At 35.8% G+C, this 19,947-nt stretch overlaps 2 protein-coding genes across 9 annotated transcripts in view; one reads left to right on the forward strand and one right to left on the reverse strand.

Annotated features, from left to right (window-relative positions):
• Window positions 1–19,947, forward strand: part of RMDN1 (regulator of microtubule dynamics 1) — a 69,802-nt gene that overhangs the window by 40,026 nt on the left and 9,829 nt on the right. For 2 of the 4 annotated variants that reach the window (XR_009351685.1, XR_009351686.1), the window contains exons 6-11: window positions 3,994–4,049; window positions 5,729–5,816; window positions 7,498–7,528; window positions 10,046–10,179; window positions 10,775–12,827; window positions 15,344–15,399. Coding sequence is in view for 2 of the 4 variants with exons in the window: in XM_059166087.1 (XP_059022070.1) it covers window positions 3,994–4,049; window positions 5,729–5,816; window positions 7,498–7,528; window positions 10,046–10,179; window positions 10,775–10,825 (360 nt within the window). In the remaining 2 variants the exon portion in view is untranslated. Of the gene's footprint in view, window positions 1–3,993; window positions 4,050–5,728; window positions 5,817–7,497; window positions 7,529–10,045; window positions 10,180–10,506; window positions 14,137–15,343; window positions 15,400–19,947 lie in introns of those variants that run through there. The other 2 variants (XM_059166088.1, XM_059166087.1) reach the window with 2 other exon arrangements.
• WWP1 (WW domain containing E3 ubiquitin protein ligase 1) overlaps window positions 1–19,947 on the reverse strand; it is a 147,239-nt gene that overhangs the window by 20,768 nt on the left and 106,524 nt on the right. For 3 of the 5 annotated variants that reach the window (XM_059166083.1, XM_059166084.1, XM_059166082.1), the window contains one exon: window positions 15,905–17,495. The exons of 1 other annotated variant lie outside the window; for it this stretch is intronic. In XM_059166083.1, the coding sequence (XP_059022066.1) occupies window positions 17,396–17,495 (100 nt within the window). In that variant the 3' untranslated portion in view covers window positions 15,905–17,395. Of the gene's footprint in view, window positions 1–1,261; window positions 8,175–15,904; window positions 17,496–19,947 lie in introns of those variants that run through there. One more of the 5 variants, XM_059166085.1, reaches the window with a different exon arrangement.

The following is a 19,947-nucleotide window of genomic DNA, read 5'->3' on the forward strand; positions in this document are numbered from 1 at the left end:
AACAAAGAGGCAACCCATGGAATGGGAGAAGATATTTGCAAATGACAGTACAGACAAAAGGTTGATATCCAGGATCTATAAAGAACTCCTCAAGTTCAACACACGCAAAACAGATAATCATATCAAAAAATGGGCAGAAGATATGAACAGACATTTTTCCAATGAGGACATACAAATGGCTATCAGACACATGAAAAAATGTTCATCATCACTAGCCATCAAAGGTGGCCACATTGAGATACCAGTTACACCAGTTAGAACAGCCAAAATTAGCAAGACAGGAAACAACGTGTTGGAGAGGATGTGGAGAAAGGGGAACCTTCTTACACTCTTGGTGGGAATGCACATTGGTGCAGCCATTTTGGAGAACAGTGTAGAGATTCCTCAAGAAATTAAAAATAGAGCTTCCCTATGACCCTGCAATTGCACTACTGGGTATTTACCCCAAAGATACAGATATAGTGAAAAGAAGGGCCATTTGTACCCCAGTGTTTATAGCAGCAATATCCATGGTCACCAAACTGTGGAAAGAACCAAGATGCCCTTCAATGGACGAATGGATAAGGAAGATGTGATCCCTGAACACTATGGAGTATTTTGCCTCCATCAGAAAGGATGAATACCCAACTTTTATAGCGACATGGATGGGACTGGAAGAGATGATGCTGAGTGAACTAAGTCAAGCAGAGAGAGTCAATTATTATAAGGTTTCACTAATTTGTGGAGCATAACAAATGACATGGAGGACATGGGGAGATGAAGAGTAGACGGGAGTTGAGGGAAATTGGAGGGGGAGATGAGCCATGAGAAACTGTGGACTCTGAAAAACAACCTGAGGGTTTTGAAGGGGCGGGGGGTGGGGGTGGGAGGTTGGGGGAACCAGGTGGTGGGTATTAGGGAGGGCACATATTGCATGGAACACTGGGTGTGGTGCAAAAAACAATGAATACTGTTACGCTGAAAAGAAATTTAAAAAGATTAAAAGCTGAAATTATCATAAATGTGTATAACAACAAAGTACAGCCATAATAGTTTTCCCCTTAAATTATGATGTTCCAAGCCAAAAGAATTAAGTACACGGTTTTGAAATTATAAAAATAAATTTTCTATAAATTAAAAAAAATATACAAAGGAAGAGAATATGATGGAAACATTAATAGGAAGAACCGCAGATAAGCTAATAGCTTTTCTGAATTTTATGGTAATAGTCTCAGTTCCTGTTTTACACAGTGGGTAACAGAAAAGAACATTAGACTGGGAGTCAGGAGATCTAGCTTTTATTCTGGCATCAGTAGTATGTATACACAGACATGTGTACGTGTGTGTATGCATATACATACATGTATTTCAGTTTAATAATATGCAACTTTTTCACATTGTAAGACCTTTGAAATCACAGTGCATTATAATCAGTGGTATCTTTTAATAGGCAGTGCTTTTTTCTTTTTAGTGATAGATAAAAAATGATATGTAGTAATTTTCATGGTATCTTAGATTCTGTGAAATGTCATAATTTGCTCAGTGGCATTAAATAAATCACATGAGTTATTGTGCCATAGTGTGTAGAATATATGACAAATATCTTCCAATATAAATCATGAAAAAATTGCAAAAAATATATTAGTGGAAACAGAGACTATAGATTGTTTCTTTAAAAACCAGTATTTTGGGGCCCCTGGGTGGCTAGTTGGTTAAGCATCTGCCTTCAGCTCAGTTCATGAGCTAGGGTCCCGGGATTGAACTCCACATTGGGCTCTCTGCTCAGTGGGGAGTCTGCTTCTCCCTCTGTCAATAAAGAATAAAATCTTAAAAAAAAAAAAAATCTATGTTTTGCAGATCTCAAATATGTATTAAGTATATTTTTATTTTATTTTATTTTATTTTATTTTATTTTAAGATTTTATTTATTTGAGAGAGAGAGACAGTGAGAGAGAGCATGAGCGAGGAGAAGGTCAGAGGGAGAAGCAGACTCCCCATGGAGCTGGGAGACCGATGTGGGACTCGATCCCAGGACTCCGGGATCATGACCTGAGCCAAAGGCAGTCGTCCAACCAACTGAGCCACCCAGGTGTCCGATTAAGTATATTTTTAAAATGATAGTATTTAGTATTTACATACTAAAAAGATCATTTATACTATTATTCCTAATTCCATTATTATATTTAAAACCATAAGGAATTATTATTTTTGGGTTATTTTTGTTGTTTTTTTAAGATTTTAAGTAATCTCTACATCCAACATGGGGCTCAAGCATGGTCCTCTGAGCCAGCTAGGTGCCCCTATCTTTGGATTGTTTTGAAAACAAACTAATGGCAAGAATTAAAAAAGAAAGTGTTTGCTTGAGAGTAGTCCTTCTCAACCCATCCCATAAAAAAATTAAATTCCCCCAGGCATCCACTGCATGTTCTGAATTAACTTCTCTTCCTTGCATCTAGAATGAGACTAGCTCTATACCATTCTTGGTAGATTGGAGAAAACAGTTATTCATACAATTTTTTGTAGGGTTTAATTTTCTAGTGGAACTCTGATTAGGAAAGGTTTCTTAGTGTATGAGTTGTGTATATTTTAAGACATATTTTGCTATGAGTCATATCACTGTTTAATGGAAAAGTAAAATAAAGTCAGTGCTGATTCTTTATTCATATTAATGAAGCAAGATTTCTGCTAAGTCATACCTGGTTATTAGCCTTATTCTAGCTATTACCTCTACTACTGATACCATTCATTAGCATCAGTAATAAATTAAGTGGTACTTTTTAAAAGTAAATTTATGCTGGTTATAGAAGATATTACTACGTTAAGTACCTCCTGTTAGTTGCTCATTTAATATTTAGCACAACTCTATAATGTAGGTATATTACTCTATCAGTTCTATAAAACAGCAAACTCCGGCATGGCAAGAAGAGAGAACTTGCCAAGGTGAAAACTTGGAGCTGTGATCTGAACCCTGGTAGTCTGGCTTCAGAGACCCTACTGGTAACCAATACAAATACTTCAAAATGTGTATCTCACACATTACTGACTGAAATGAAAACGTGGGTTTACAGAAAAACACAAGATAGGAGGTCTCAGTTTTTTTTTTTTTAGAAGGATCTCTTATTTTTTTTTTTTTTAAAGATTTTATTTATTTATTTGACAGAGAGAAATCACAAGTAGATGGAGAGGCAAGCAGAGAGAGAGAGAGAGGGAAGCAGGCTCCCTGCCGAGCAGAGAGCCCGATGCGGGACTCGATCCCAGGACGCTGAGATCATGACCTGAGCCGAAGGCAGCGGTTCAACCCACTGAGCCACCCAGGCGCCCCAAGGATCTCTTATTTTTAATAGAATTTACATTAATCTGACATGTTTCTCAAAGACTTTCAACAAAATAGTGGATAAAAGGAGAAACAGTTGCTTTAAACTTGTTCCATAGTTTATGCTTCACATTAATTCACATAGGACTTTCATATAGTAAATTGAAATTAGGAAGACTATCAGTGTATTACATTGTATATATTTTACTAATAAATTCTGTAAATAAGTAGTATTTATTTTTCCTTTGTTGAGTATAGATGAAGTTGAACAAAACGTACATAAAGGAAGAAACTTTGTAAAAGTATTAAGTACTTTATTCTCCTTTAAGAATACCATTTAGTCCAGTATTCATGCAGAACTTGCAAAATTAAATTATTTTTCCTCTAATCTAGAAGAAACATTGAGAACTATAGATTGGTTTTCAAAATCGATTCATTTAAAAATTTCATGTTTTTTCTCATACTGATAAATCCTGTTAGTTGCTGAGCTTTGTAAGAGTTACCTTTAATACAAGTCACTAACGGTGTATTGAAATGAATTTAATCACATTGAATGAAGAGGGGAAAAAATTGGTATTATCATAGAAGAATCAAAATGTAGGGTTGCCAAAAAAATTTTTTTTATCATGACTTTTTCAGCAAACATAATACTCATTTGTGTTTAGAAAACAAATATGATTGACTTTCTCATTTCTTGTTAGAAAGCAATTGAACTGAACCCAAAAGATGCTACCTCAATTCACCTTATGGGTATTTGGTAAGAACATTTCTTTAAATAAATATTTCAGTGGTAGTTACTATGATCTTATTTTGTAGTATATAATACCAAGCTGTAAAGTATTTAAAAGTATTTGGCATTCATGAGTGTTCGGTTCATTATTACTAGTAGTAATAATGTTCATTAACTAGTTCACTTCATTAACTAGTAGTTGTGATGTATCACTAAGTTTGATTGTGATCATGTTAACCATTGTAACTCATTTAGAAATATATGTTAAAATGAAAAAGGCATTAAAATTTTTGCTAGACTTTGAAATTCCTTTTGTTAGGAGAGACTGTTTTTACTTACAAGGCTAAATGAAATTGGATTGGTCTAACTATATAGCAACACAGTTCGATGCCTGAAGAGGGTCTTCGCATCTTCAAGGTCTGTCAAATACAGTCTGATTCATCTGAGGAATAAAATAATCTGACTTTCAGTATCTTTCCATTTGTCTAGTGTACAGCATTATTTTGCTGGTATGAGCAGCAAACTTGAGACAGGTTTGCCGCTGTTTTCTTTGGGTGTAGTTCGCAGACCTGAGTATTTTATTGTCTTATAAATAAATGGTGTAGACAGTCCTGTATCTGATTTTTTTTTTAAGATTTTATTTATTTATTTGACAGACAGATCACAAGTAGGCAGAGAGGCAGGCAGAGAGAGAGAGGAGGAAGCAGGCTCCCTGCTAAGTGGAGAGCCTGATGCGGGGCTCGATCCCAAGACCCTGGGATCATGACCTGAGCTGAAGGCAGAGGCTTAACCCACTGAGCCACCCAGGCGCCCTCCCGTATCTGATTCTTTTTTTTTTTTTTTTTTTAAGATTTTATTTATTTATTTGACAGGAAGAGAAGGATCATAAGTAGGCAGAGAGGCAGAGAGAGAGATAGAGGAGGAAGCAGGTTCCCTGCTGAGCAGAGAGCCAGGTGCAGAGCTTGATTCCAGGACCCTGAGATCATGACCTGAGCCAAAGGCAGAGGCTTAACCCACTGAGCCACCCAGGGGCCCCCTGTATCTGATTCTTAAAAGGATTCTTAAAAAGGAGTTAAATATCCTTCAGGACAAAGGGCAATATTAAACTAACTAATGATAATGGCTAGACAGTGCTAGGGAGGGACCATGAATGAGATACAGTTGTTCCCTTAGGAGTTCGGACCCTTAGTCAAAGATGCAGTACTTTTTTCCCTACCTGTATCAGAAAGTTGCCAAGATCTTTGGATGTTAATCATTTGCCTCACTCTTTTCAGTAGGCAGACTTAAATTGGTTCTTGCCATTGTTATTTATACATACCATGTTTAGTTTTTGTTTTTGTTTTAACTACTCTGAGTTAGTTTTTCTTATCTAAAAAAATAGGGGTAATGATCCTAAGAGTAAATGAGAGATAATCACCGAGCACCTAGAACAGAGTCAGCACTTAGTGATGAACGACAAATACTATGTTTTCATTACTAGTACTGTTGCTTACTTACATTTAATCACGAACACATCCTAATTGATGGATCAATATAAATCAGTCTCTGGGTAATTCACTGGGAATATTAACCTAATGGATGTTATGTAAAGTGCAAATTGTTTAAACATACCAACAGAAGAAACTATCTTTTATATCTGTTAAGATGCTTAGTTTTTCTGTAAGAGGAAAAAAGATGCAACTGAGAGGTCTGTTTTTTCTCTGTAGGTGTTATACATTTGCTGAAATGCCTTGGTATCAGAGAAGAATTGCTAAAGTGCTGTTCGCAACTCCTCCTAGTTCCACCTATGAGGAGGTAGTGTGCTGTCCTTTGTTAAGTTAGTACTGATTTCTTAACTACAGTGCCATTCTACAGTGTCCAGATCTGCAGCTCTGAGCCCTGAGGCCTTTGAGCATGTTTCTAACCATCCAGTGCAGCAATCTTATCACAAAGGCTTAATACTTATAATCTATGACTGGTGAGTGTTTTTTTTTTTTTATTTAGGTGAGTGGCTAATGATTCTGGTATAATGTCAGCTGTAATAGCTCATGCAAAAATCTACTATTGTTTTCTATTTGAAATCTACACCATATAAAAGTCATAAAATAGAATAAATTCAGCAGCTGTTACTCAGCACGAGTTTTAGATATATGTTTTACACATTAACAGTAATTTACCTAGGAAATCGTGTATTTGTATAGATAAAGGAAGAGTAATTTATAACTTTTTTAGAAAGCAGGGTTGCAAGGCTTATACGCTAATTTTTTTGGGGGGGGGTACAAAGGCGTTTAGTTTATTCTCATCAGTGTCACTGATATATACACTCATTTTTTTTTTTTTTTTATCAGAGAGAGAGATGGGGAGAGCAAGCACAGGCAGACAGAATGGCAGGCAGAGACAGAGGGAGAAGTAGACTCCCTGTCGAGCAAGGAGCCCGATGTGAGACTCGATCCCAGGACGCTGGGATCATGACCTGAGCTGAAGGCAGCTGCTTAACCAACTGAGCCACCCAGGCGTCCCTACACTCATATTTTTAAGGCCTTTTGTTTTTCTTGTTGAAAATAAAATTTGAAAGGGATTTCTGGGAAAACACTAACTTACACCACTAAAATGTTCAGAGTAAGGAAATAAGGCCACGAAAGAGCTTTCCTAGTACTTGTATCATGACAAGGAGCTATTTTTTCTTCTGGCAGGCTATGGTGTAGAATTTGATATTAAAATATTTAGTTGATGGGCGCTGGGGTGGCTCAGTGGCCTCTGCCTTTGGCTCGGGTCATGATCCCAGGGTTCTGGGATCCCACATTGGGCTGTCTGCTCAGCAGGGAGCCTGCTTCCTCCCCTCTCTCTCTGCCTACTTGTGATGTCTGTCAAATAAATAAATAAAATCCTTAATAAATAAAAAAATTAAAAAAATATTAACTGAATAATCAGAACACAGCTGGGAATATGTATTATTAAAAATAATGTATTCTAAGGAAAAAAGATACAGTTGGCTCTACTATAATAAAAGTTATGTTTCTAGGAAATCATAATTTATAAAACAGCTTAAATGGGACAAAAAAGGGAAGTTTCAGACTCAATAACATTTTATGTTTGAATTTCAATAATAAAGACTTTTAAAAGTTTATTGGTACAACCTATGTATCACTGAGTATAATTTAGCTTTTGATTTTACTAAGTTTTTACAGGTAGTGACTGTTAAGACTTAAGAAGGATCAAAATAGCTGAGTTGCATATGGTAATGTTCTTTCTTCTCTTCACTTGATGCTGGTTTGGTTCAAGTTCTAAACAGCAATCAAGTTATTACTAGAAGTTGTCCATCTCCTGTAATCTGTGCTCTGATGATTTAAAAACATTCAGTTTTCCTGTGTTAACTTTCACTGTTGATAAGTTGACCTTTATTTTAATATGTTTTAATTTACTTCCTTTTGAAGAAATGTTTTTTTATATATTGATTCTGTTTTCATTATGTTTGGACTCTTCATGTTTTTAACAGGCATTAGGCTACTTTCACAGGGCAGAGCAAGGTAACATTTTTCTATTTCATCTACTAATATAGTTAAAATTGTATGAGTGCTTTATAATAGGCATTTTTAAGACAAAAATGTTACTTAATCTAATATACTTCTCTTTGCACTAAATATTATCAGTTTTTAGTCTTTATTTTATAAAGATCACCAGAGTAAGAAATAGATTGCTACTGAGTTTAGAACTACAGTTCTGAAATGGTCCTTTATTATGATTCAGCTTTCTGAGAGGAGGCTCTGACAAGTTAACTGTGTTATTCAAGATTATACAGCCATTTAAAATCATTAATTTATTTAAATGTTTAGTTAAAAAATTTTTTTGAGGTTTAATTGACAATTAACATTAGTTTCAGGTGTACAGCGTAAGGATTCAATAATTGCACATGTTGTAAATTATAAAATAAAGTCTAGTTAATATCTGTCACATTACAAAAAGTTTAATTTTTTTTTTCTAAGATTTACCCTTTCTCTTTAAAGAGCATTTAGATGAGAAATCTTGTTTTTAAACCAAGCCAGTTTTTGCTTCGTTGCAAATATTGTCGTCTTTTATGGAGTTTCATGTCACTCTGGCTTTGAAGAAATGGCCAGTGTACAAAACTGACATCAGCCATCCTAGGTTCATCCTTTTTAATATTAGTAGCACAAACTAGAAGAGTAAAGGACATAAGCATATGTTACCAAATACACCAGAAAAACCACTGCAATTCTATTTCTGTAAAACTAGAAGAAAATTAAAGCCTGTATATTAGAGAGCCTACTCATATGGACTTGTTCAGATGCTTTTAGGATAGCAAAGCATTTATTTTTTTAATTTCTTCTGAAGAGTGGTATCTGAATGTTAAACCATGTTAGTAATATATTGTTTGTTCGGTTACTGCCTTTTGCTGATAACCTCTTATGATCGTAGTTTTTATATCATGAATATGAATCTGGGAATAAAATGTCCTCAAAGGGATTTAGAAGCATAACTGCAAAGTAGAAATAGAGCCTTAGTGAATTAAGGGTTTGGGGTGTTAAGAAAAACATGGTCAGTAACTCCAGTCATCCTTGAGGTTTTAACACTGTAGGTCAGTTCTTTCAGGTGGTCTTTTTTTATGGACCATATCTGGTTCAGAAGCTCCTCCTAGGCTCTTAAGTATCTGTTACTTCTCCCATCATAGCCCTTATCACACCACAGTATGAGTATGTGCGTCGTATTGTTTACATGTCGAAGACTAAATATGGGGATGATGCGGACTTTGTTGTTTTGCTCAGTTTTCCTCAGTGCTTAGTATAATGCTATTAAATTTGCTGAATGACAATATTAAACAGATGAGTGGATGAACCCTAAGGAAACCTACACAACACCTCATAAATACGTTCAGATTAAAGAAGTAAAACAATTTTGGGTTAAGGAGCAAATGGAGTTAACTATAAATTATATCCAGGGGAAAGTATGCATTAAATATAGCAGGTCCCAGTTGATAAGAGGAATTTGTATAAAGAATTAATGAAGTTAGTGAGACTGTCCCATGCTTTCATAGGCTTTTTGTTCAGTTTTCCCTGGGCCAAGAATGTTCTGTTTTTCTGTTAAAATCCTGTTCAGCTGCCCAGGCAGCCCAGATGTAACTTCTTAGAGAGTTAGTTTCTCATTGGTTTCTCATAGCACTTTAAAATGTTTACATCTGTCAAAGCATCCCTTTCATTTTTGTTACATTTTAATCCTCTTTTGTGTCTCCTCTTCATGATGGATTTCAAAAGAACAGAGTCTTTGTTAAATCTGTATTTAAGTATAACCCACATTTAGTAAATATTAATCAAATGTATGTATATACACCTGACCCTTAAACAATGGGTAAGTGGTACATGGCCGCCTGCGTAGTTGAAAATCTGCATATAACTAACTTTTGGCTCCCCTCAAAGCTAACTCCTTAAATATTCTACCATTGACCAGAACTTTAAACAGTTGTTTAAAATGTATTTTGTATGTTCCATGTATTATAGACTGTATTCTAGTATAGTAAGCTAGAGAAAATTGAATGTTAAAAGTAAGAGAAAATACAGTTGCAGCACTTTACTGTATTTATGGGGAAAAAACCCTGCATATATTTGGACGTGCATAATTCAAAACTGCATTGTTCAAGGGTCAACTGCATATATGTCATGATTTCATTTCCTCATACAGCAAGTATGTATTGGGTCCATGTTATGTCCTAGGTAATTAGGATGCAGCAGGTGATAAAAGACATTAAAAGAAAACCCCTGTCTGTTTATAGAAGATACATTCTGTCAGGTACTTCAGTTTCTCAGTATCTACTTTATAAAATTGTATAAAAATGAGAAATGTAATAGAATGCCTAGCACATTAAGAGACATTGAATAAATGGTACTTAACTAATATTTGAGATTGGAATAGTTGAACAAGAGAATTCTAGTTAGCCTAATCTTGTATGACCACACAAATATATTATTGGAATTTAGACTTAAGAAATTAACAACTCTATTCATCTGAGATAAATTTTTCTTTCTTATGTATAGTGGATCCAAATTTCTACAGCAAAAACTTGCTACTTTTAGGAAAGACGTATTTGAAGTTACACAATAAAAAGCTTGCTGCCTTCTGGCTAATGAAAGCCAAGGACTATCCGGCACACACAGAGGAGGATAAACAGGTAAAGTATCTCCAATAAATTAAGGCAGGGGCGCCTGGGTGGCTCAGTGGGTTAAAGCCTCTGCCTTCTGCTCAGGTCATGATCTCAGGGTCCTGGGATCAAGCCCCACATTGGGCCTGCCTCTCTGCCTTTGTGATCTCTGTCAAATAAATAAAATCTTTAAAATAAATAAATAAAGGCAGATAGGTTTCTGCTGAGGGACTATTAAGTAAAGGTAAATTAAGAACTTCTTTAAAAATATAATTTGTCTAAATGTATCTTGTTAAAAACTTCATTTTGAACTCATTAGCATTTCTGTCAACTTCTATATATTGTTTTCTCTCATAGAGATTATAAATTAGTTGCTGCCTTATTCCTGTTTAACATACGTGACAGATTAAATAAGATTTCTACAATAAAAGGCACGGGATGTGTATTAATGTGGACGAATTCTCTTAAGAGTCTCACCCAGTTCCTGTTCAGTTTTATTCTCATAATGAGCTATCTCCTGGTGGGAACACTTAGAAACCACAGTCTGCTTTATGAACTTATTAGGTTTTGCAAGTTGGTATCTGTGCCGTACTCTGTATTTATAACACATATTTTTCCATTTTAGATACAGACAGAAGCTGCTCAGTTGCTTACAGGTTTCAGTGACAAGAATTGAGAATTTTTCAGAGAAGAAAGCCAACGAAGTATCTAAGAAACATTGCCTTTTCATGAAATAACAAAGATAATATGTGAACTGTAACTGTTCTTGGCTGTTTTCTCGGTTCCTTTAATGTGACCATTAACAAAGTAAATGAGCAAAATTCTAAGTTTCTTCACAAACAATAAGGCAAAAGAAATAATTACCAAAAAATTGGTAGAGACTTCTCCCTGGCTCAGAGGCAGAGATTATTGCACATTTAGGCACTAGCAATACAAAGTGGTATAGATTTCTGAGGAGGATGGATCACATCAGAATGGGAGATCAAGAAAAAAAGCTTTGTGTCAGAGGCTTCATTGGGGGGTGTGCATTGCCAAATTGGACTGATGCAAAGTTGAGATCTTGCAGAGAAGGTGCAGTGAAAATGAGGTTAGGATGTTGAGGGTTCTTGGTATAAAGTAATTAAATGATGGATCTTGGAACCAACCTGTGTTAAGGAAAAAACTTTAAGTCAGGAGAGGACAGAAAATGGAGTGTTTTGTGTGTTTTTTTTTTTAATGTGACATGGTCTTACAAGTGAAAGATTGATTTTGTTACTTGACAAACCCAGGTTCTCTTCCCTAATGTGGTGAAAGGAACATAGAACTCAAGTGTGAAATAGAAATGAAGATGTTTTACATAGGCAGGACCGTATTACTTGAGGCTGCAGAACTGTTTTATAAAAAGGATTATCTTGAATCCTATGAATCACTTAGATAAATCAAGAATGCATGCATAGGTAGGTATTCCCCCAAGGGAGTTGGATATTGTAAAGTTAACAGTGAACCGTGAGGGTGTGGGCTGTTTGTGTTGTCATGCATATTTTTCGAACAAAAAGGAAAATGAAAGTCCTGGACTCTATATACCCATCTCCAATTGCTAATCTTCAGCTATATTTTACTGTTTTGTGTGTGTGTGTGTGTATTTCTAAACTTTTGAAATTGTAGACAATATACTTCATCCCTAAGTATTTAAGCATGCAGTCTCAGAATGACATCCTTCTAAACAAAAACCCATTAGCACAACAAAAAGTTAACAGTAATTCTTTAAAACCATATTCTGATACCAGCCATATTTGTATTTTCTCAAATGTCCCAGGAATGTCTTACCAATTTTAAAAACCAGGATCCAATCAACCATACATTGTATTTGATTTTCGGCCTTAGTTTTTAAAAATCTAGAAGAATTCTCCCATTTTTTTTTTTAATCCCACCATTCATTGACTTTTTTTTTGAACAGGCCAGTCATCTTAGAGTCTCTCTCATTCCAGATTTGCCGTACCCCACTTTGGGAACCACTGTTTCATCTTTTCAGTGACTCTGATTAACTTTATGTAATTTGATCTTCTTTGCCTAATTTTTTATCACTTCTCTGATTTTTTACCTCTTTCCGTTTCATTTCCTTGGCTCTTTGAATTTCTGTCTTCCATGTCTCTATTGTTTTCTTCCTCAGATACCTTTGGTCTTCACTTGAGATGTTTGTCTTTTTCTTCCATTATTTCCCCTGATTTCAATCAGCAGGCATTTCACATTTGCATGTAGTTTGTCCAGTTCTGAGTTTTTTAATTTTTAATTTGATTTAGTTTTGATAGTTACTTACATTTAATTCATTAGTATATTGTGTTAAAGAATGTTTTTTTCTGTTTTGAGTATCTTCATCTGAAATTTTTTCCTTTTCACTAGAGTGACTTTCAGTATTTTCTGGTGGTGTGTGTGTGTGTGTGTTACCTGCAATACCAAGTATCAAATGGGAGGTGAAGGATTTTGTTTGTTCAAGAACAAGGTCTATGAAGGAGTTTTTGTGAAATGAGTATCTTTCAGTAATAAAGCCTTTTATGGGTAGGGTCTGTCTTCTGATATTTTATAATGCTTTTAAAAAAATTGTATTGTTTTGTAATCATTATATAGATTCATAGGAAGTTTGGGAGTGGGGAAATAGAGTGGTCTCAGAGATAAACTTCTGCCTCCAAGTTGAAAATCAGGTAATTAGTATAGCCCATAAATCTTACTCAGATTTTACTTCTAAATGCCCTCACTTGTGTATGTGTTCTATGTAATTTTGTCAGTATGTGTGTTGTTTTTTTTGTTTTTTTGTTTTTTAACAACTGAGGCTACAATCAAGACATAGAACTGTTCCACCAAATTGTGTAAATCCCTACTGCTAGCCCTTTATGGTCACATCCATCCACCACTTTTCCTCCTTACCACCATCCCTAATCCTGGCAACCACTAATTTCAATACTGTTATATAAACGGAATCAGATTATGTGACCTTTTGAGAACTGCCTTTTTCATTTGATGTGATTTCTTTGAAATCCATCTGCATATAGTCAGTTGATTCCATTATACTGCTGATTATATTTCATGGTATAAATGTACTCACTTAGCCATTCACTGAAGGTCATTTAGGTTGTTTCCAGTCTTTGACTCCTGTGAACACTAGGTACAGGTTATATTAACACCCAGGAGTGCAGTTGCTGGGTCCTAATTTATAGAGCGATTATCTTCCCTTTTCTCCCCTTATAAACTAAGGGATAGCTAGCTCCCTCCCCCAAGATGCTGCACATTCCTAAGAGTCTGATTGTGTGCACTTTGTCTCTTCCTTTTGACTTCCCAGGGGTCTGATTCACCAGGTCTTACACTGGTTCTTGGCATTTCCTCACTCACAGTTGAGACCTTTTATTTCTGGGAACAAATCCTCGGACCCCATTCTCCCTTTTGTGCAGTCCCTACTTAACTGTGTGTGTTCCAGATGTGACTGCTAGCTGGAGATGCTTATTTCCCCACATGCATGATGTGAACATTAAGTTTGTAGTCGTCTGTCTTGTAAACATATTACAGACATGGGCTGTAGGTAATTATAATTACCTCGCCTTGTGGATATGTTTACTTCCTTTGAGGACTGAGAATAAATTTGGATTTACTCTATAAAAAATCTGAAAGCTCTCCATTAATAGCAAAATTTTCCCAATTGAAAATTTAATCACAGACTGTGAACTGAATTTTGTAAAAATGACTCACTTATCAATAAAATAAGCATCATTACAATGAAGAAAAAGCAAAACTCCAAACCTTAGGAGTTGTGAGGATGAAAGAGAATACATAAAGTATATACTGTTATCAGTAAGTATTTTTAAATGCAGTTATCTGAATGTATTCTTCTTAGTTGAGATTTGGGAGAGAAAATTTGGAATTAAGGAGATGCCACTTTTTCAGTTGTACATTTTTGCTTCTATGTTATTTGAGGGTTTTTTTTAATAAAACTTCATGTGGTATTTACCATACAACTTATTTTGGATTGTGTGTACCTGGGCATTACTGTACCTTAAGTTTAATAGTAAGAAGAAATAGAATGAGTGGTGGATAACTTTGCCAAGGGCCATGAACTTTTAAAGAATGCCTTGTTCTGACCCACTGCACTGCCCTGGGAATAGTCAACTGTTTTATCCTTTGAGGAGTAAACAAGTCAGTAAAAAAGAGCCTCCTTAATGTAGAAGGCTCCTCTGATATGGTCTGGGCTTTTTCCTTGAGACCATTTATCTTAAGTTTGACTTTTAAGTTCAAAAGATTAAGAATAAACTGGGAGTATTTACAAGACAACCTTTGTTCTCTCATCTACATATTTAAATGTAGATGATTTTTGACTTCTGCAATATCATCCACCAGGGTTCAACAAATACTCAAAGTCCGTACTAGTCTTACTCAGAAGGCTTAAGATAGGAACCACAGCTGAACCAGCAAGTCAATGTCAGGACTCCTTAACATTTTAGAAGATGAGCTTATAGCAGCAGTCTGTGTAACAGAGCATTCACACAGCTCCAAGAACAGGTCACAACTCAGGGACCTCAGAAGGACATGCAGTTATTTCCTCTGGCAAATCCAAAGGTATGGTTTATTATCAAGTAGATTTCCCAGTCCAGATGAACATCAGTCAGGGTCATTTTTAATAGAACTAGTACTGCCTAGTAGTATTTTGACACATAACCATGCCATCTAGTTTAAAAAAAAAAAAATAGGAGGCAGGTGATTAACTGAAGGCTGTGAGGTTAAAAGGTTTATTAACTCTTTGAGCTTTAACTGCCACTTAGAGCTCCTTTCCTAGGAAGACAGACAACTAATCTGATTGATGGAATCAGAAATTATGTTGTGCCTCTTATCCATTCACTGGGCTCAGTTTGGTGGTGGTGGTGCTGAGTGTCCCTGAAAGAAATAACAATATGGGGACGCCTGGGTGGCTCATTGGTTGGGCAGCTGCCTTCGGCTCGGGTCATGATCCCAGCACCCTGGGATCGAGTCCCACATCGGGCTCCTTGCTCAGCAGGGAGCCTGCTTCTCCCTCTGCCTCTGCCTGCCTCTCTGTCTGCCTGTGCTCACTCGCTCTCTCTCCCTCTATCTCTGACAAGTAAATAAATAAAATCTTAAAAAAAAAAAAAAAAAAAAGAAATAACAATATGAATCTGTCTCTGAGCCTCATTCTTTGCCTGTTTCTTCATTTCAGGCATAGTGAGCCTATCTAGCCCAGCACAGGACAAGGATGGGAAAAGAGGAGAGAAGGTGAGAGGCAACCCACATGCTTGGTTTTCTCTCACCGCCCCTTGAGTGTATGAATTAAGATATAATAAAATCCTGCCAGTACGCTTGCTTTTCTATGGAGTTTGAAAGGTGGAATGCTCTGAATTCTCCAAAAGAGCCTTCTTCAGAAAGCTGGTTTGGTCTCTGGGAGTTTGGTGTAGCCTCAACTGGTCCACAGTAATTTCTTACCTGAAGTGAGGGCGTGAGGGGGACCAGCACCCTGAAAACCTCCTGTCTTCAATTAAATCTGGTAAATGGTATTCTCACATTCTCACCTCCACTGAATGATGTTCATCAATAACTTCTGTCATATCATGCAAGATTCATTGAGCAGTTGTGCTTTCTATGGTAAAATTTAAGTAGCCGCTTTGAAGACCGGTCATCCTCTATCACATAATGTCATATACATTAGTATTTGTTTTTAATGCTTTATGCTTCAAGGTAGCCCAGTGTCAGATGAGGATTTGGGAAAGGAGTCTATTCAACATAGTGGATCACTGCCTTTATTTCGTCTTTACTATGAACTTTGAATAGAAGTGCAGAACACAATCTAGTATGTAGAAAAATAAAATTTTGGCAAAACAAAAACTGTTTAGGGAAATTAAATTGTATACTAGTATTTTCCATATGTACTTAGCAGTTAAATATGTTACAGATAACATTGTAAGATGTCAGTTTGTGGTTATAAAAAAATTTTTAACTTCCTGAAATTTACACTGCATATTGAAATGATACAAATGGAAATTGCAATTTTTGTTAATAAGGAAGCCCAGTTTGCTAAAATAGCATTAATATCATTCGCATCAGATTTTAATTTGTTATACATCTTTGTAGTTCAGCAAATGCCCTTGATAATGAAAAATTAAAAAGTTATTAGGACAAAAATAATGATCTATGTAAAAAGGGGGGTGGGGGCCAAAAGAGTCTTTAATATGCCTATATAATTCAGATCATAAAATTTTCATGAATTTAAGAGGAATGAGGATATATGAACACTAATAGAAAATAGTTTTCATTTGCGTGTTCAAATGCTTATACAACTCTTCAGTCCATCTGGTTTTATAAAACCAAAACTCTGAACACAAAAGCAAAAATGTTCACATTACCTTATTATATGTTCCTAAGTATCAAACTGTATCAATTTATTATGAGTTAAATTTAAAGAACATCACAGATTTAAAAACGAAAGTACTTAAGTACCTGATTCTTTTTAACTCCACAAATACCTAGCATCCCAAAGTTACATGTAAACAAACCTCTTTGCTGCTTAATGAATTCTTTCCAATTTCTAGAATAAACTAAATGGCATCAGATATAGTGTATGACTTACATGTACATTATGGTTTCATTCATTACTTTGACTGTATTAGTGATGTAGCAAAGAGGGAAAATTTACAACTATTGTATTTATTTAAAATGAGCTGACAGGTTCAAATGCCTGTCCTTCAGAAAAGCCAGCAGCATTTTTTAACATACTCAAAGTAAGATTTGGCCTAAGCCCTTAATACCTTCCTGAACAGCCATGCAACTAAACACCCTCAAAAGGTGTTATATAAGGGAGAAGATCATGAAGCAATTTGTACTTTTTCTTCTGGATACTAGAAACAAGGTAAAGCAAATCCAGATTATTTTTTGAATGAACGGCTGTCATGTTTAATATACTTGGAGCTCTATAAAACTAGAGCCACTATCTTATATGCTTATATAGATATATACTTATTTTTAATAAAGTCTCTTGCTTGCTTCAAAATTTAAGGATGATCTTTTTCCTGGTCAGTCACTTCAAGGGAACAATAAATAAAGTAGAAAAGGATGAACTGTTTTGCATATTTCTGTGGAAGAACGAAAAACATTTATACTTTGAGAGGTTCAGAAAATTCACTGTACAGAATGAACAGCTTATATATACACTATCTGTGCAATTTTTCTTGGCTGGGGTATTTAAATGCAAGAGCTCCTCCAAGACAAGAAGCCACATTCATTCTTGTCCAAATCCCTCTGTCTCTTCTATTGCAAAAAGAAGTTTTTCCTTTAGTTGTTCATAACTCTTATATGGTGGTAGATCCAAGCGATTAAAACTGAACAAAAACAAAAACAGATGTGTTTTCAATAAAACAAACTCGAGAAAGATTTCTAATACAATATTTCTTAAAGCACATTTAAAAAACTAAATGGATAGAGGAAGATACAAAAATTTTGCTGGAAGTATTCTAAAAATATACTACTATATTATTTAATATTAACATATACAGATTTCTTATGGCAAGCTACTAAAATGAAGACGCACTCAAAAATATTTTAATAATTCCCAGAGAACACTGGAATTACAAATTCACAAGTCCCCCTAACTTCTCTTGGGTTTTTAAGAGAGTCCATTTCTTTCATTCACTTACCAGTTATTAAGAATCTATTAGTTATTTTTCTGGGAGCTAGTGTAGTAATAGAGTGCCAATAAATACCAAGTTTGGTCTTTTCAGTCCTGCTAGACTCAAAGAATTCCCTGTGCTGAGCTCAACTGGATTTGGGTTGACGGGGTGGGGGTAGGGGGTCCAATTCCCACTCTTAAGTGTCTAGTGAAATAGCTCTAGTGTAGTTACAATCTTTCTCTATTTTCATTTTCTCATATAGAAAGTTTTAGGTTATCCAGGTTTCCTCCTACCACCCCATCAGCCCCAACTCCTCTGTAAGAGTCAGAACACCTGATGAGAGCCTTTTGAAACAAGGCAGCCAAATAAAATGGTATTCTTCTCAGACTACTTTATTCTCTTTGTATGAGAAAATTAAATGGTAGCAATTAAGCAGACCATGTACTTTCTCCCCTCCCCCGCTTCATGCTTCCAGGTACAATGACGGCAGAGGTCAACAAAATATCTTTCAGTAGAGTCCTAGACTAAGAATCTGTCACTTTCTAGTTCTTAAATCTTTCACATAAAGCCTTGTCAAATTCTGTCATTCTTTCAATCACATAAAGCCTGGTCAAACTCATTCTTTCTACTGAATCTCTAGCCTTCTACCATGGCCAGAAATACTTTCTTCAAAAGACATGGCAGTTTAAAAAAACCTTTGCTGTGCTCTCTTTGGCAGCACATACACTTTTAAAACACCAGGTTAGCATGGTTCCTGCACCAGAATGACACACAAGTTCGTGCAGTGTCCTGTTTAAAAAAACAAACAAACAAACAAAAAAAACTTTGCTGCTTCTAATTCCTATGGATTGAAGGTATGGGGGAAGGAAGCCTGCCATGCTGTTTGGTACAGTCCCCTACCACTTATTTAATGTTCTCCAAGCATAACACATACTTTTCTGTCTTATGACATGTTCTACAGCTCTTTCATAATGTGGATACCTTTTCTCACTAAGAATCAGTCCAAATGTTACAACTTCCTTCCAAGAATTATCCTTTCCATAAATTCTTTTTATTTCTATTTTGGCACTTACTTTACTCTGTATGATGACTGACTGGTTTCTTACAGTAGGTTCTAAAACCCGTTGAGGGGCCATCTTCCCTACTCTCCCAACTGAACTACATAAGAAAGTAGATTACTTGAAAACATCCAAAACAGGGTTCTGTTTTAAGACATCAGCGACAGGATGGAGACAGACTAAAATCTATTCATCTTTTATTGAGTACTTACTATGAGGCTATCAGATACTGTTTTAAGTTTCAGTTTAGCTTTTCGTTCCAGCTTTGAGTCAAATTTGCTATTTTTACTTTGTCTATAAAAAGGGAAGCCACTAATACCTTTCCAGTGGATTAATGGATTAAGGAAACAGTACCCTGTTGGTTTGCTGTATCACTATATAGTCTAATGGAACCACTACTCTGCAAGTCAACCACCTCAATAAGCAGCAAAGCATTGGAGGTGACAGCAGAACTCCATCTGAGAATTATCAAGACTACTTTTCACCATAGACTGTAGCACTGCTTACCTTAGTCACTACTAAAAACTCGAGTATCTCTGGATCATCAATAGCATTCCACCCATCTGAATGAAATTACCACCTCTTCCCTGTCCTCCACTCAGATATTCCATCCTTCTAAACTTCTGCTTTATGATTTGCAGTTTTCTACAGTCTGAGTAACTCCTCTCTTGCCTTAACTAAAAATCCAGCTAGTCTGAAACATAACATTTCTGCAGCCACTCAACAAAACTTTTCTCCTCTGAGGCACACACTCTAGCTATGCAACCTTCTTTCTGAACCTCTTGCTACCCTGTTAATTTCTTGGTCATATTCCTTTCATTCACTGAAAGCTTTGGCACCTGGTTCATGTCTCCTTTCATTCTCTTGGATGGTATGCAATAGCCACACATGGCCTTCCAGTTCTCATCTTCAGTGACCTGTTCCTCTATTTGTTACTAACTTCAAGATAACACCCTGAACCTTGTAAAGGAAATTTCTAATTAAAGGAAATGTCTAATTAAAAACTCTGTTCTGTCTTTACAGCTTCCTTCAATTAAAATGGCAACCTACTTGCCCGTTACTTTCTCACTGTCCTAGCCTGTCTTCAGACTCTTCTATCCTTACTT

Source organism: Mustela lutreola, chromosome 3, assembly GCF_030435805.1.
Source record: "Mustela lutreola isolate mMusLut2 chromosome 3, mMusLut2.pri, whole genome shotgun sequence".
Classification (NCBI taxonomy): domain Eukaryota; kingdom Metazoa; phylum Chordata; class Mammalia; order Carnivora; family Mustelidae; genus Mustela; species Mustela lutreola.